The sequence below is a fragment of the Scatophagus argus genome, chromosome 14 (assembly GCF_020382885.2).
Source record: "Scatophagus argus isolate fScaArg1 chromosome 14, fScaArg1.pri, whole genome shotgun sequence".
NCBI lineage: Eukaryota > Metazoa > Chordata > Actinopteri > Scatophagidae > Scatophagus > Scatophagus argus.
This window is the reverse complement of record NC_058506.1, coordinates 5,471,874-5,488,323: the sequence shown is the minus strand read 5'-3', so window position 1 is coordinate 5,488,323 and position 16,450 is coordinate 5,471,874. Positions and strand designations below refer to the sequence as shown.

At 42.7% G+C, this 16,450-nt stretch overlaps 1 protein-coding gene across 10 annotated transcripts in view; it reads right to left on the bottom strand.

The window, feature by feature from the left end:
- Positions 1-5,094: 5,094 nt before the first annotated feature.
- The window catches only part of LOC124070351 (RIMS-binding protein 2), a 59,950-nt gene continuing 48,594 nt past the window's right edge, over positions 5,095-16,450 (bottom strand). For 5 of the 10 annotated variants that reach the window (XM_046410180.1, XM_046410185.1, XM_046410181.1 and 2 more), the window contains 8 exons: positions 14,693-14,783; positions 13,182-13,324; positions 12,857-13,025; positions 11,208-11,255; positions 10,367-10,485; positions 10,201-10,272; positions 9,034-9,153; positions 5,095-8,456 (listed from right to left, as the gene is read on the bottom strand). In XM_046410180.1, coding sequence (XP_046266136.1) covers positions 8,178-8,456; positions 9,034-9,153; positions 10,201-10,272; positions 10,367-10,485; positions 11,208-11,255; positions 12,857-13,025; positions 13,182-13,324; positions 14,693-14,783 — 1,041 coding nt within the window. In that variant the 3' untranslated portion in view covers positions 5,095-8,177. Of the gene's footprint in view, positions 8,457-9,033; positions 9,154-10,200; positions 10,273-10,366; positions 10,486-11,207; positions 11,256-11,488; positions 11,915-12,856; positions 13,026-13,181; positions 13,325-14,692; positions 14,784-16,450 lie in introns of those variants that run through there. The other 5 variants (XM_046410186.1, XM_046410188.1, XR_006845176.1 and 2 more) reach the window with 4 other exon arrangements.

Below are 16,450 nucleotides of genomic sequence, written 5' to 3'. Positions count from 1 at the left end.
CCAGAATGACTGTGGTGATAAAACCACTTCGCACGGACAAGGACTTTTTTGTATTTTGGGCTCCTGGCAGCTTTACTCTTTGTTAAAAATGAGCAGTCAGAGCTGAGTTTGTGCGGGAAAAACGGATGCCATGCATGTGGGGAGCAGACTGGTTACAAGATGCTAAACAAAGACACGAAGAGCACACAGAAAGTTCACCAAAATGAACCTGGGGGTGAGATGACACCATGCGGGAAGAAAATAGCAGAAATGTGTTCTCAGTGAAACTGCTAACAACTCATACAGACATCTGAAACATGACCAGGAGCCCCAGCCAGTCACTGCTTTTTGTCTGAGAGCTCGCAAGCCAAAGGTGGGAAATTCCATCTGATATAGCGAGTAGCACAAAATAATCAAGTACCTCAAAACTGGACTTAAGTAAAGTGCCTGACTACTTTCTCCTGGTGCTCCACAGAAGCCGGTTTAGGGCAGCTCAGGCCTCAGTGGAGCTCCCAGCTCTGGGAGGGGAGCTAAGCTCGAGGGTGGCTCGGTGGTGTCGACACCCGGCCGTGGCCCAGGAGGAGCTTGCAGAGCACAGGCAGGGAGGGGGAAATGGCTGCCGGCCCAGATAAGGTCTATCACGACAGGCAGAGTGGGCTTGGGAAGGCCCCAGCATTAGCGCACTCTTCACACAGAGAGTTAGGATCTCTTCCCCACTGGCACATGCACAGAGGCTGGCGGTCCTCTGCCGGCTGGAGCAGCAGCACTTCAGTGGAGGCTGACGACTCAATTAGTTGAAGAGGGCAGGGATTAGTAAAATGCGGGGCAGGGGTCAGGAGATTGGAGGGTTAAAGGCTAAAAAAAAAGTGTGGCTTTAAAAGACGCCATATGCTGGACGTTTTCAACGAGTCTTTATTGCGGTTGTTTTATTTGTAACTGGAGCATCGTGAGTGACCCTGATAGGAACAAAAAGAAGAATACCCACAATCCTCCTGCAGCGGGCTTCTGTTTAGCCTTATTGAGACTCACATGCAGTATAAGAAACACAGTTAAACACAACACGTGTTTACCCACCAGCTGACGTCACCTTCCATGTATTTAATGAACTGTGCATCGTAACTGTGTCATCTCTTTTCTCATGTCTTTGTTGTGTAGCGGACACACACGCATTAACATTCTTTATGGAGAGGATGGGTTTGTTTCCCACTCCGCTACCCTCAAAGGTATGGATGTCAAACTGACGTCTGCCCTCTTTCTCTCAGCTGTTAACCTACATGAAGTCCCGACAGGAATACACACGATACTTAACATGTCACTTCTTTCTATACACGCCCATGTTGTTTCAAATCCTCAGTGGGAAACTGTGAGAGCACAACTGAACTCCACAATCCAGTACAATTCAAGTACTTTTACTCAAGGGCATTGCTGAAGTACAATTTGATGTACTTTAAATATTTCCATTTTATGTTACTTTATTCTAATACGGCACTACATTTCAGGGGAAAATATTAACCCATTTACCATCTGCTACAGCTGTGCTATAGTTAGTTTAAAGAGTTTACATAAAGCAAAATGTTATAAGCAACAAACTGTCTTTTCTGGCTCGTGACCTGTACCGTAAAGCAGTGTCTACTGCCACATTTCACATGTCTGTGAGTTGTAGTAATTCTGTTAAACAGCAAGTTTCACTCTAAACGCATGCGGTTTTGTTTAAATGATGACATGTGCTGATAAAGATATTTCAGAAAACCAAAAATGAGAAGAACTGGCATTGCAGAACTTTGTTTTTTGATTTGTTCTTTTTGAGGGGCCTACTTGGGAAACACTGGAATTGACTACCTGATTATGTAAAGAGCAGTTAAAACTTTAAACCTGGAACAGCTTCCATGACTACCTGCACTACTCAGACACTAAGTCAGCGGTATTAACAATGCCATAACGTCATGTCTACTGTGTCAGTTCCAGGAGTAAACCAGCGCTTTTATTTTTGAGACTTGAATTACATTATGCTGATAAAACTTCTATTCTTTTACTTTTGCATGTGGGACCTTTCATTGTCATTTTCATTGTATTTTTACATTATTGTACTTGAACTTTTACTCAAGTAAAGGACATGAGTACTTACTGCACTTCTGTTTAAATCCATCCAAATATACACAAGCCAAATATTGATGGAGTAACCCACCGCCCGCGCCAGTCATCACTTATAAGCAGGACACCAACATTTAATAAACAGTTTAGAACACATTATGATGTAGTTGTAAAGCCATTAAAAGTCAGTCACTGCTTGCATGTTAACAGCCTCTTTGCAACACTAAAACTGACTGTCAGAAGAAACAAACAGAGCTTCATTACTGCTGGTTAAAAACCGTAACACACAGCGGTGCCACAGTGCATGCAGGAAGGCCCAGTCATTACTGCTGGAGCTTCTTTCAAAGGTTTTTCTGGTGACCTAGATTAGACTGTAAACTACCTGTAAGCTGATGTTCTATTTACTATACACAGTACAGTGTGTGTGGTCTCTCTCAAGCTAAATGTCATCAGTGGAGCTTTAACCCATCATCCACAGTGTCGTTTGACCAGCTCTCAGCATTATGAGAAACCACATGGTTCACGAGGAATTGAGACCTGCAGCCTTTCACTTTTGAAAACCAGCAGAAAGGTAACGGTGTCGAACATGCAAACAAGTGATCTTTTCAACAAGATGATTGAGGTTAGATCCGCTGCAGACGGCTTCCACTTTAAAGAACAGGGTCTGTATTAAAATAAACCCCACATGTTCACTGTAACTGTTAGTGGATTTTCTCTTCCATCACCCACATGAGACAATTAGGCCACGAGCAGCTCTATCAGTGTATACATGAGCTTGTAAGTGTCGTATGAAGATACACATGAAACAAAAAAATGCAACTGATACAAGTTCAATTGTTCAAATCAGTTCAATCAGTTCAAATGTTTTCATTCTGAAGAACCTAAAAGAAAAAATATCTCTCTACAGTTCACAGTGCTGCTCCTGTGCCTTAGCACTTAGCACGTCTGACAGCAGATATACCTGGAAGACAGCCACTTCTCGAAAAGTAAAGCCACATTATCAGTGAAACATCACAGGAACCGTTTTGCTCATCAGGTACTTAACCAAACTTTCCTCTATGTCGTCTAAGTGACAGATGATAAGAAGACCTGAAGGTTCATACTTGAAATATGTATTACACACAAGTCGTGTGAAGTTAATGTGAAATATAAAGGTAAAACACAGAGCGAGTAGTTCACATTCAGCTGATGGGAACACTACAGATGTGCTCACAGTGACTGTTGTAATCTGTCACCACTTCATTATGGGGCCTTGTTACCCAACCTCACATCGCACTGTGCTGTGGACAAAACTGCATGGAGCTACTGAATGTCTACATGAGTGGAAATGACATCATGGCTTGCTGCATGGACTTGGTCATATCAGGAAAAAGAAAAAAAGAAACCTAAGCCAAAAATGAGTTAGATGTGATGTTAATGACGAAAAATGAAATCATTTAAAGGAAATCCGGCCTATTTTAATGTTTAATGTTTTCCAATTTCATACTGAAATGCTGATCTTGTTTATTCCCAGTGTAGACTGTGTCATTATGAAGCCTGAGGAAATGAGCTTCTTCACTCACTGCTGTGAGCGTTTTTTCAAAAAAAGCGTCCCCAGAAGGCAGGGAGTTAAGACGGAAGAAGAGAAAGAGAGCGGCTGTGACTGTTAGACCTCTTCCTGTGGTTACATCACGTGGCTGTCAAGGGTTCAAAAGGAGACGACTTCTTCTTCTCCATCCACTCTTTGGACAGACAGAGGACACCTGCCAGGCTTTGGGACAATCGCCACTTAAAACAAGAGAAAAAAAATGAAGGTGGAGGTAAAGTATGATGGACGACGACGCCTATTTAATGTTCGTATTATTTGTGATGACGTGATAAAAATGCTTTTTATCTGTTCGATATTGACGGGTACAGCAGCATTAGAACTTTTACTCAATCAATTCTGCATTTGTTTGATTTAACGTCTTGTCAAGTGACCTCTGTTCAGAATTTCATTTGATATTTTGATTGAAGAAGTTGTACTTTAAACTGAGCAATCCTTTTATGTAACTGTATATCACTATATCATTGTTTAAATGTAATATTTAAATAATAATTTATCTACCGTGTCTTTGCAAACATGCCAAATTAATTCTGACTTGACAAAATATGTCTGCACCAATTGTTGGGACTTATTTTACATGACTTTTGAAGGTACAGAGAGATCTAACTCAGACAGAAAAGCTTACTCATGCCTACCAAAATGGCTTCCTCAAGATAGCGCTTCCTCCTCAGGGGTTTAGTTCTTACTTTTGTTTCAAAACTTAACTGAGGGACATTTTGAGGCATATAGGTGGAGTCCTGTGGGTGAGTTTTGTCTAGTACAAAAATGTTAAGATCTCACTTAGATTTGAACAAACTGACTGAAAAACTATGTATGCAAATGTTACAAATCAGGAAGTGTGCATTTTCTGGTTTGACAAACACAAGAGCTGTTTGATTGTTGGGTGTGTGTTGAGCTGAGAGGTTTCAGTTTGGGTAAAAGTGTCTGTCTGGGTGGGGGTTGGTGTGTGTGTGTGTGTGTGTGCGTGTGCAGCTGCAGACATGAGTGCAGGTGCAGAAGAAGAGAGAAGTGGAAGAAGACAGAAGACGGAAGAGGAGCTGTGGATGTACAGTGCAGTCATCCATAAAGTAGAAAGCACTACTAAACTCCTCGCCACAGTGTAGTGTTTCCTACTTTATGGATGAGTGTACTGTTGGCTTCAGGGAGAGGAGAGGCCCGGCAAGAAGCCCGCGCAGGAAGTCAGAAAAGAGGAAGCTGCTTTGTCTCACAAAGCCACGCATTACCCAGAGTGTTGCCCCAGTCAGTTCACATGGGCGGTGTGTGGCGCTGAGCGAAGCTCGCAACTCTTTCCTCCATTTTGTCTGTTTTTAAATGTCCTGAAAAAAAGAGGCATAGATCACATGATGTATAATCTGTATGATATGCAATAAAGGTGTTTAAAAGTATCCTGTGATAACTTTTGTTTTCTGGGAACACCACATGCATTACAGACTCAAGTGCTTTCTGTGAAAATATACATACTTTATTCCTGTAAAAAGATCCATATTGAAAGAAACCATCACAATTTCAAGTCAACAAGTCCTCTGTGTACTACATCTTTAGTTACTGTTCCTCCATCCACAATGCCTGGACATGCAAAAGAAAAAAAAAAACCCTGAAAAACAATATTAACAAAAATATATACAGATGAGCTTCCAAAAGGGTAATAAAAACATGAATATATAAAAAGGTACATCCTCCACTGGTTTCAAATAATGAATGCAGGTCAGGAAAGACAGTAAAAGAAAAAAAAAATCCCGCGTATGAAAATATACCACAAGTCCCAACACAGCTTGTTATATACAGACAGCTCCAACGGCTTCCTCTCCACAATCTACAACTCAAATATTGTAGACAAGTCAGCCTAGAAAAACAGAAGTATGACAGTAACATAAATAAGGCCGAACATGGGTATAACATTGGTATGCATGCAGTCAATAAACATCCTGTAAACAACATATTAAGACTAAACAAGGTCTTCTTGTAAGGCTAAATATGATCAGCTGAGCTAAAATACTACTTACATGGGTCCTATTCAGTCAACAGTGGAGCCGCCTACTCACTACACAGCAGGAAGAGGATTAACTTGTGCATTAAAGGCCGTTAAATACAAGATCAGTACAAATATTCGCTGTACATTTCGGCAACTTTTGAGCATCCAACCAAAAAATACATAAATAAAACATACAGTACAGCCTCAGTCTTGCCTCTGTCCCGGCCATTTCACATCTTTGTCCATCAGCCCTCCCGTTCACTCTTGGCATCATCAAACTGCCTTTATGTAACACAGACAAAAAAACATTCATGACATTAATGAAACACTTGGCCTCCAACTTGTGTGACTTCAACAATGTGAGTGAAATCTTGGTCTGATCTTCATAACAAAGCTCCAAGCTTCAACCCAGACCGGTCTGCTGACTATCCCCATGCTGCCGGATGCTCGGTCTCTCGTAGCCATGGTAACAAGCAAAGCACCTAAGATTTTGGCATATTCTGCAGTTGCTGACAGCCGAAGTCAACAGGTGGCTCAGCATTTATAAGAAACTACAAGTGAAAACCTGAGAAGTTACTAACATCCCCGTGTCACACATGTAAAAGAAGCAATCGGGCTGAATGAGCAGTCAAAGCACGCCTTATAACCCAAGGCCCACACACTCACATCACAGCTGAATACAGGTACTACATCGTGATATGAGAAAAAGCTGCAGCAAACCACCGAAAGAACGCTTCTAGTTTTAGTAGTATCGCAGTTGTATCATTTAGCTTTAACCAGCCTACGCTGCATGGGCTGACAGAGATGCTGCGACCCGTCTAACCCCATATTCACACGCCACAACTTCATTACACTCCTAACATGGAGGCAAAAGAAAAGAGACATAAACATCTTATTGCAGAGTCTGTTACAGCAGAGCGGTGCCACAAACCACCAGCGCTACGACCGAAAACTGTTTCAGTTCTACCGAGTACACACAACAAACTACAGTGAGTCCTAAAGGCTTCCACACTGTATGTTAACTGCTGTGGTTACTAATGCAACCAGCACTGACGGGGAATGTGGATATTAAATGAAATTACAAGTCGAGGAACTGCAACAAGTGGCGGATTAATGAAACTGCAAGAAGTGCACCAAACGTGTTTAAATTGTGTGTGTGTGTGTGTGTGTGGGGGGGGGGGTATTTCATTTTAATCTGAAAGTGAAAGTTAACTGGCAACTAGTTTGATAAGAATTTGTTGATTTTTTTTTTTCTCGTACTGTATGAAAGTAAACTGTTGCTCAGACAAAACCTCAACCTGACCTGTGGGAAAGTGATGGGCATTTTTTTCACAGTCTTTTAAAAGTTTTATAGACCAAAAGATTCACCAATTAATCAAACAAATCATCAACAGGAAGGAATCGGTCATCATTTCATACTAATCATCCGTTGAAGCCCTACTAGCGAACATAGCAGCCTACTGATCACCAGATATTACATCATTTTTGCATGCTCTGCACGTCTGTCGCACACACAGACAGAAAACACCCACACACACACACTCCACACTCACACAGGCAGGAAATATGTCGTATGCAACATTCAGGCCAGTTGTGACTGCGGTCACAAACATCAGGAATTCCTGTGTTAATGTCTGAGAAAGGCATCTGTTTTCAGTCTCAGCAGTGGACTGGGCACACACACACACACACACACACACACACACACACACACACACACACACACACACACACAAACACGCACACACAAACACGCACACACACACACACACACACACCAAAGAAGGGTAAGCCTTCACATTATTTCCATTTGACAGTATGTTCCTCTGCAATAAACAGTCTTTACTGTTAACCTCAACCCTTGTAGTTACACAAAGTGGATCATCACTGTCTCTGACAGCTCGATATGACTCACCTCCAGCCCTGATGTCACGTCATGCAATGTGGTGATGATGAGGGCAAGAGTCTGACACAAATAAATAACATGTTCTGTACAAAGTATTGTATAAATACTCTTAAAGACAAGAAACACATGAAGGACAAGCAGACATATTTAAAATACATCCGTTCAGGATGCATAGTGCATTCTTTATAGTCACACAGAGGAAGAGATAGACGGCTGCTCCTGCTCGTTTGCTTCAAATAAATAAAGTGGCACCAGTACATGAACTTTAAAGCTAATATTTCATTAGCTGTTTCTGGGCTGAGCCTGCTCTGCTTTTCAACATCCTTCTTTTTCATTTTATTCTGAATAATCTATTGGGAGAAATACTTAATTAGTGTTTAGAGAATATATTTGCGACTTTGCAAGCTTCAACATGCAGTTCTACATGCTCATGTGATGCTGTAAGCTGCACATTGATGTTTTATAGTACTCGAAATTTAACAGTTGGTCTAGCAGTGCTCTAAGGCAAATATATAATTAATAAAGCATCAGTAATTAGATTTGATAGCCACTAACCGTGCAGACTGCCAACAGTGAAGATGGAAAAAGTGCTTTCAATGTGATGCAAGTATTCAGAGTCAGATGTCCTGACTGTCATCTGACTGTCAGTCTTTCTTGCTGGATCCCAGCTTTTTGAACAGCTTCTTGCCTTTGGAGAAAAAGCCTTTCTTCTTCTTGCCTTGCGCAGAGCGGTCTGTCTTTGACGGGCTGCCTGCTGGGAGGGGCGCTGGGTCCAGGTCTGACATGGGGCTTGCCAGTTTGGGCTGTGGGTCTTCTGTGTGCCCTGTTGGCTCAGGGAAAGGATGTTCTGTTTGGGGGAGCAAAGCCTCTTCTAGCCCTGAGGGTTCAGGGTCATGTAGCTCCACAGGAGATGTCCAGGTAGCCTTCAAGAAAAAAGTAAGACCTTCAGAGTGAGCATGGCGGATAGGCTGTACTCTACATGCCAATTAAACAGTATCTAAAGCTAAATTATGCTTGAAACCATAATACCAAAGGGATGCACAAGGATAGGACTCACACAGAGGCAGAGGCAGTGGACATGAGCTCTCAACTGTTTTGTGTTTTGATTGACTAAAACCACAAGTAGGTGCAGGGTTGTACACAAAGGAACAGTGCTGAACTACAGCTAAGGTGGAGGGAACGGGACATAAAGACAGACATGAAGTGTACATCACTGTGCTGCTTATCAGTCTAATCTAAAAACACTTACAATCACGTCTCAAAGTGTACAGATCGTTTCTGCTTCTGCAAAAGGCCATGCAAGAGAAATTGGGGCAAAATAAATGTGACAACGCAGAATTAAAGAAACAGAACAGAAAACGATAGCAACCGCAGTTTGGAAATACTTGCAAGAGATGAAAAATGATGTCAGTGATATGCAAAATGACATGAAAATGAGGTCGATGCAGTTCTGCATACGCTCGTGCACGATGGACAGAGAGACGTGCTCAGCTGGGCTACCTGTGATTCTTTCTTGGGTTCTGGTGCAGGCTGAGCAGAGACACGTTCTGCTGGTGCATCTTCCGGTAAGGCCTGCAGGAAGTTGGAGGGCACTAAGCCCCTGTGTCCATTCAAGTCTCCCTGAAGGAAAAAAAAGCATTTAGACATGAAGGCGACTTTTAACAGCAGGCTGAAGACAACAGAAATTTAAGGAGCATCTAGTTTATAAGACCTTCAGCAATTACTTATAGCACTATATACTTATTATAAATCATAAATTTTGTTATAGAGCTGTTATGACTTGTCAACTAATCAGTCAACAGGGAAATAAATGAACAAACTTTCAAAAAACAATTAATCATTTAAGTGATTTTTTTGAGGAAAAATGCCAACAATTTGATGGTTCCAGATTGTATCATGTAGATATTGTACATAGATGTATATCATGATCTCTCTAATGTCCTTAACCCTCCTGTTATGTTCCAGGTCAAACTGACCCGTTATAAAGTTTGAAGATCAAGAAAAAAATAGTTACAAGTATTTATTCAGTATGAAACTTCTTCTGCTTGCCTTAATTACTGTAATCAACATATAACATGAAAATGGTTCATCTCACATATTTGCATGTTTTTTATATTTCCCCCTCCTGCATGTTTACATCACATAGATACCGTTCAGGTCAATTTGAATAGTTATGTAAAACTATTGTGTTTTATATGTTGGTCTTTCAAAAATAATAAAGCGATGAAACATTAAAAACACGTTGAACATATATTTTTTAATGAAAGTGACTGATTGAACCATTATCTGTGAGAGGTAAGAGGACCACTGCACTAAATATTGACAGAATAGTTAGTAATTAAATATTAACAATGCTTATCAGGATTTTTTTTAATTTTCAGACTTCTTTTGGATAATAAAATACGTACCAGGTCAAATTGACCCGGGAACATCATTGCTGTTCCTGGCAAATGAACACAAGAGGAGGGCTCATTTCTAATTTAATTTCTATTTATTTCATTCAGATAGTTCATTTCCTGATCTTATCTCATGTAGACTTGCCTCATTTTGTTTTAAAAAAAATCCTCCTGCTACTTTAAGAAGCACAGTGCAAAAATAACTGCTTATCACCAAAAAGTGGGGAAAAACAGACTACCAAAAAAAAAACCCTGTCATGTTAAGACTTACGTAGAAGAAGCCATCTTCGTCCATGTCACCAAACACATGTATGATGTCTCCTGCACTGAAGGTCAGCTCAGCCTGAACCCAGCCACAAAGAACGAGGAAGATAATGAGCAAAAACTACCACTACACTTTGTCTTGGAAAACCATTTCATGCATGTACGAGTCTGACCTCTATGTCAGTGTTGGGGGAGCTCTCTCGTGGATCGTAATCAAAGATGGCAACCATCCTGCGAGCTCCTGGGACCTGGCTCCCTGCAGTGGCAGCGGCGGCGGCAGTCTGGCTGGGGTCTGTCAGTCAATAGAGAGGGGCAAACAGCACAGTCTGTCATCCTGATGATTAGAGGAGGAACACACACATCTCTGCTATTCCAATCAGACTGTTGGCATGCAGCTCGTCGTGTCTGCATGTCCAACTCACTCAGCCTCATGCTAAGCTGAGGAGAAGTCACGCCACTGGAGTCAAACAAGTGAAAATAAAAGTAAAAATGATAAGAGATAAGCAGTGAGAGTTAGCATTTTAATGTCCATGAAAAAGGTCGTAACAGCTACAGCTGCACTGCTGTTGTTACACATCAACCAGAACATCAGCCACGGGGTGAAGACTACAAAATTCGTTTCAACACTGTTGGATGATTAAATGATGCCACTTGAACTGTTAAATGAAAAGGAGTTAGAAGAAGGGACTGCTTAGAACTGGGGATCAAGGAAGAATATAAGATATTAGATTTTATACTTGAATTTATATTACTCTCAGGAATATCAGGCTATTGTTTGATTTTAACTGTCATTTGAGCTTTAATAGGGTCACGATTCTTCAGGAGAGCCCCAGATAACAAAACAGCCCCTCGTGAGGATGAAAGAAGGTGGGCCCTGGGGTTATCATCAGCTGGAATCCTCATGTTGAGAACCATAAAAAAAAAACAAGAGGTCACAAAATGTCAAGTAAACACGCTGGTCCGATCATGCAGTTACAAACAGGGGGGGGGGGTGTCATAGCTCTAACTACAAACCTGGGCTGGAGGAGTCTACGCTCTCCTCCCAGAGTGCAGCAGACCCCACTGGAAGAGATGGGGTGAAGGAGAAGAGCATATAAGCACAGTCACAGAATGGTAGGACACTGAACGTATAGTATGTGTCAGTCATCACACTGGAGTTGACAAAGTCACAGGTGGAGATCAGAGGGGATGGATGTTTCAATGAGTAAACTTTAGGTGATCATGTAAAGCTTTTGTGAAATGGGAGCAGAATATTAGCAAAAGGGCTGTCTTTTATTAATCAATAAGCAGCAACTGGCTCACTACTTATGTCTGTGCCTTTTTACATTTATGAAGCTGTTGTCAAAATCATAAAAAGTGACCTTGTGGAAAGATGTAAAGTTACTTTGAGGAGAACACCAGGTCTTAATTACAGACTATGAAACTACTGTAGAGGAGGTCAACAGTCATAGAAGTAAATGTTTTATCATAATACTGGGAAGCTGAATGATTTCATTACTACAGTAGCTGATCTAAAATCCCCCCTGCTCGTCGAGTGAGAAGCAGCAACTGAAAGAGCAAAAGCTCAAGTGAAAGAGACAGAAAGAGAAGCAAACCAGAGAGGAAAATAAAGGAGAGAGAGGTGGGAAGCCGCAATCTGCAGCGAGACACACCTTTCTTGGATCGTCTCGGTTTCGGTGGTGGAACAGGGCGACGTGGAAGCTGTGCGTGTGTGCGAGTGCCTTTATGGAGTTTTAGAAAGGAAAGTAAAAAAAAAATAAAATAAAAATGAAACCAAAAAGAAAGACAGGTGCATTTTTTGAGAGAAGCAGACCAGACAAAGTAGACAATGAAAAGCCAGTGAAGAGCAATTTAAAAATGACAACCAGTGAACAGCAGACACAGCCGTGAAGAACAAGTGGAAGTGAAAAGGTTAAACCATCTGCAAATACCACTCTGGGCAGGGAGCAGGAAACAGAAGCAAAGTGTTAACTTTGGCAGCGCTGGGTGGTTCACCACCGCTCAGCACAGACACACACTTTGACTTAAGTCTACATTTTGACACACCTGCATCAAAGTTCTTACAGTCAGAGAGTGAGAATAGATGGTTATGATTTCCTTAACAGCAACACAGTGAACAAGAACCCTTAAACACATACAAAGCAATGCCATGTGGAACTGACATTTCAATTTAGTTCAGTCGAAATCTGAGTCTGATCTTTGATAGCTTTCTTTGTACTTCCTGCTGGCTCATAAAGCCAACAGGCCAGAGGGAGCGTTGACTCCCCCTGCTCTCATCTGGAAAATAGCTTTCATTGTTCTTCTCCAGTAACCTACAGACAAAAATATGCCAAAGTCTCTTTACACATCTGGCCAGTGAGAAGACTAATAAAGTAAAATGAATTGAATAACGGAGATTTTAGGTCTGGATTCTGCCACACTTGTGCTGCTGTTTTCACTTTCCACTTAAACATGAACAGCGGTGATCATGAGGAAAATATTACAGTTTAAACCTATGGTACAGGATGTCTTAATGTACCAATTTTCAACTGTAACAGAACACATTTAATAGCACACAACAAAGTCAGAATTCACACAGAACACAATGTTGGCCATTCGATCTGAAGTCTGCCAGCAAGAACGTCTTTAGGTAGCTGCTAAATCTGACTGATAGTTTCTCCTACCTATCTTCTCCATGGAGGCTGCAGTGGACAAGAAGCCCTGCTGCAGTAGCTGCTGCCGGGTCTCCTCATCCTCCACCTGGATCTCAGACACCATGTTACACGGCACCAAGCCCAGACGACCACCAGATTCTCCTCGGTAGAACCCGTCTGGGTCTTTATCTCCGTGAACCTGGGTTGGGAGAGGGGTGTAAATATGTATCTAAACAAATGAAATCATATTATCTAACCTTGTGTGTGGCTGTAGCCTGTCTGTTTTTTGTGAGGGACACTTTGAATGAAAAGGTAGTGGCAGTGGCAGTGGAGTCTGAGCTGTATGGTGACATACTTTGATGATCTGTCCTTCAGTGAAGGGCAGCTCCTCCTCGGCAGCATCAGGATTGGGCGACATGGTGGCAGGATCATAAGGGAAGAGGGCCACAAAGATGCGTATGTCGCTGTCTCCCTTCATCTTTGGTGAATCAACACCGCCTGTAGACACACACACACACACACACACACACACAGTCACAATACTTAATTTACTGCTACCCAGGAGCATTTGGCACCATTAAATGCTTCTTATGGTCTTAGCTGACTCATTCACACATGGCGTTCCTTTATTAAGATCTCTGGCTGTGTTCTGGCCATCATATGAGATCAAGTATTTCTTGAGTAAGCATTTTCTATAGGTTTAAGATGTTACTTTTTCCCCCTAACAAATAACAACATATAATTGCTTATTTTAATTTATGCATTGTTTTAGATTTTTCTTTCATGCAATTGAATGAATTATTGTCACTATTATTACACCACCCATACATTGCACAGTAGCCATGCATAGCTTGCAACGAGTTCTGCAAATAGTCTAGCCAGCTTGCCCATCCCCCACAGCACACCAACTGCAACTCTGCAATGCTGCTGAACAGTGTTCACCGAGCACAGGCATGTCCTTAAAAGAGGTAATCAAGCTAAACCACTGATCCTAAGCTGTGTGAGCTGGTTGACAAATGTACACTCGTTCATGATCTGCAGCAACAGGGGAAACAGTGTTTAACCCACTCTCTAATCTCAAGCTGAGGACCTTTACTGACAACACACAAACACAAAAGTGATCAAAGGTCAGGCAAACCAGTGTTTCAATGTGTCTTGTAGCACTGTCTGTGGCATTGCAGACATGAGGTATAACACCTTAGTGGCTATAAGCATTATAAGTCTAGCCTATTTGACAGCGAACGACAAATTTGAAGAGCTGTAGCAAGACTATAAGCTGCACCGAAGAGACATGTTGTCTATCTCATTAGGGAGAATCAGCCCATCTGTGGCAAGAGTCATGGGCAGACAGCTTGCATACTTTCACATCCTCACCGATGTTCTCATAGATAGGACAGAACTTCTCACTGCTCCCTTCCTCTATCTGTTTGCACGTGTACACTCATGCATTTACGCGTGTAGTCAACTGTGCACCCACGCACATACACCACAAAGGTCAGGTTTGCCGAATGTGCTCACAGACTGTTTCATCACAAAAGCAAACGAGGAGAGAAAAAGGGGGTGAAAGGGAGAAGAGGGGCCTCTTCATCCACACTGCAGGCTGTTTCTTTGCTGGCTAATCAAGGTTACTATTTTAATGTCTGTCACTTCCTCCTGTCATGACAAGCCACTTTGGGTTAAGCCGGTTCTCAGCTTAGCAGGCTCTCTCCCTGTTCTTCACTGCAGCTACAGCACCTCCTACTCCTACCCAAGGTGCTAATCTGACTGCTGTCATGTGTGAGAGGTACAGACTTGCCAACAGAAAGGACGAGTGTGTCAGTGTCATATTGTACATGCAGAGATTTGAAGACAAAAGAGGTCTCTGACCTTTGAGTTGCCTGGTCTGCAAGTACGCTGGTTTATCAGCCTGGGCTCCCCAGGATGGACCCGGCTCAACTGGAGGGATCTGGCTGGGCTCCTGCTCAATATACAAACACAAGACAATAAGAAAAACATGCAAAAACTCAATCCATAGGTTCAGAAGAAACAAAGAGCAAATGCTGCTGCTCATTTATTCAAAACAGTATTCAGTAATCTATGATTCATCTAATGATAAGTCATTAACATTGTTACTTAATGTCACTATGATGATGATGGTGTTAGGAGACAGACCAAAGCACATCCACTGTAAGCTGGGACAGGACAAGGCATCACGGACTAGTTAAGATACAAGAGCTAAGTGGTTTCCAGGGCAGGAGTATTTAGTGCAGTGAGACAGAGGGAGAACAGACTGAGACCCACTTTGACTGATAAATCTTAACAAAGTTTAGAAGTCTGAAATCGCTGGGTAACAATGAACTGGTCTGCAGTCATTTTCTGGCCTTAACTTAGAAGCTCACCCAGCATGCTGTTATTAGATATTATATTGCATCTTGATTGCTTATATAAGAGCAAAATATGAACCAAGGCCATCCCTCTGTCCACCACAATGATGGAAAACACTGCTGTCGACTGAACGGTGGAGTTTGGTGACGACCACTAAAGGGCTCGGAGGGTTAGATCCACACTACTACAGGGAACATGAGGGAGCTGGAACAACACACCCATTGCCCCTGGTCTACAGCAGCATTTACCAGTGGTTCAGCCTTCAGTCCACGGCGGTGATGAGGTCTACAGTGCTCTGTCTGAGCCCCCTCCACCCACCACTCAGAGCTCATCTGCTCCACCACCACCTCGCCGGGACTGTACTCCACAGGCTCCTCGTTGTCATCTGTGCCATACTCCACGTCAATCTCCACCCCGCGACCAATCGGTGACCTCAGAGTCCGTACTGTTTTACTGACTGGGTAGGGTCTTGGCGGGGTATGACCATAGCTGGGATTGGTTGCTGTGGCAGCAGCCATCTGACTCCTGAGCATGGCCTCCCTCCTAAGGCGGTCCCCTAGCCCTCTGAGCAGTACTCTTTCTTTGCTTTCTTTGGGGGTGAGCTGGAGAGAACAGCGGGCTGAGACCCGCCTGCTGGTGGGACCCTCATATAAACTCATGTCGTCTTCTTCAGGGTAACTGATGGTGTCAACCGTGTCTGCGTAGTGCACCCTGTGCTGCGTCTTAGGTTTAACATGCAAAGGTCCGTGCCTGAGTAAAGGCTCTTTGGTTAGGGATCTGGGGTCCCTGTTGAAGTGGTGATGTTGAGGGGGAACATGTGGGTGTGGGTTGGGCCGATGTAGGTGATGCTGGGGCGCATGATGGAGGCATTCTGAGTCTCTAGGGTGAAGGTTGCTGGGCCTGAGTCGAGGCTGATTGTGGTGGGTTAAATGCTCTTCTTGACTGCTATCTTCCTCTTCTGTCACCTCAGGAATGCTGAACAACTGCGTGTTGTGGCAGACCTGAGGAGGCAACTTTAGTATCCTCTCAAGAACCTCCTCATCACTGTCTGGAGGCTCGACCTTGCATGACTACAAGGGCCGCACGTCCAAGTACACAAGAATGAGTGGGCAATGAGTGGAAAGTGCAGACAAAACATAGGTTAATGGAGTGATGAAAAGGAAAGAGAAAAAAAAAGGAAAACAAAAAGAAACTCATCATGCATGATCCGAAATATGGCAGAAGAAACAAGGTAAGTAAAAGACAACCACTTGAGACAGA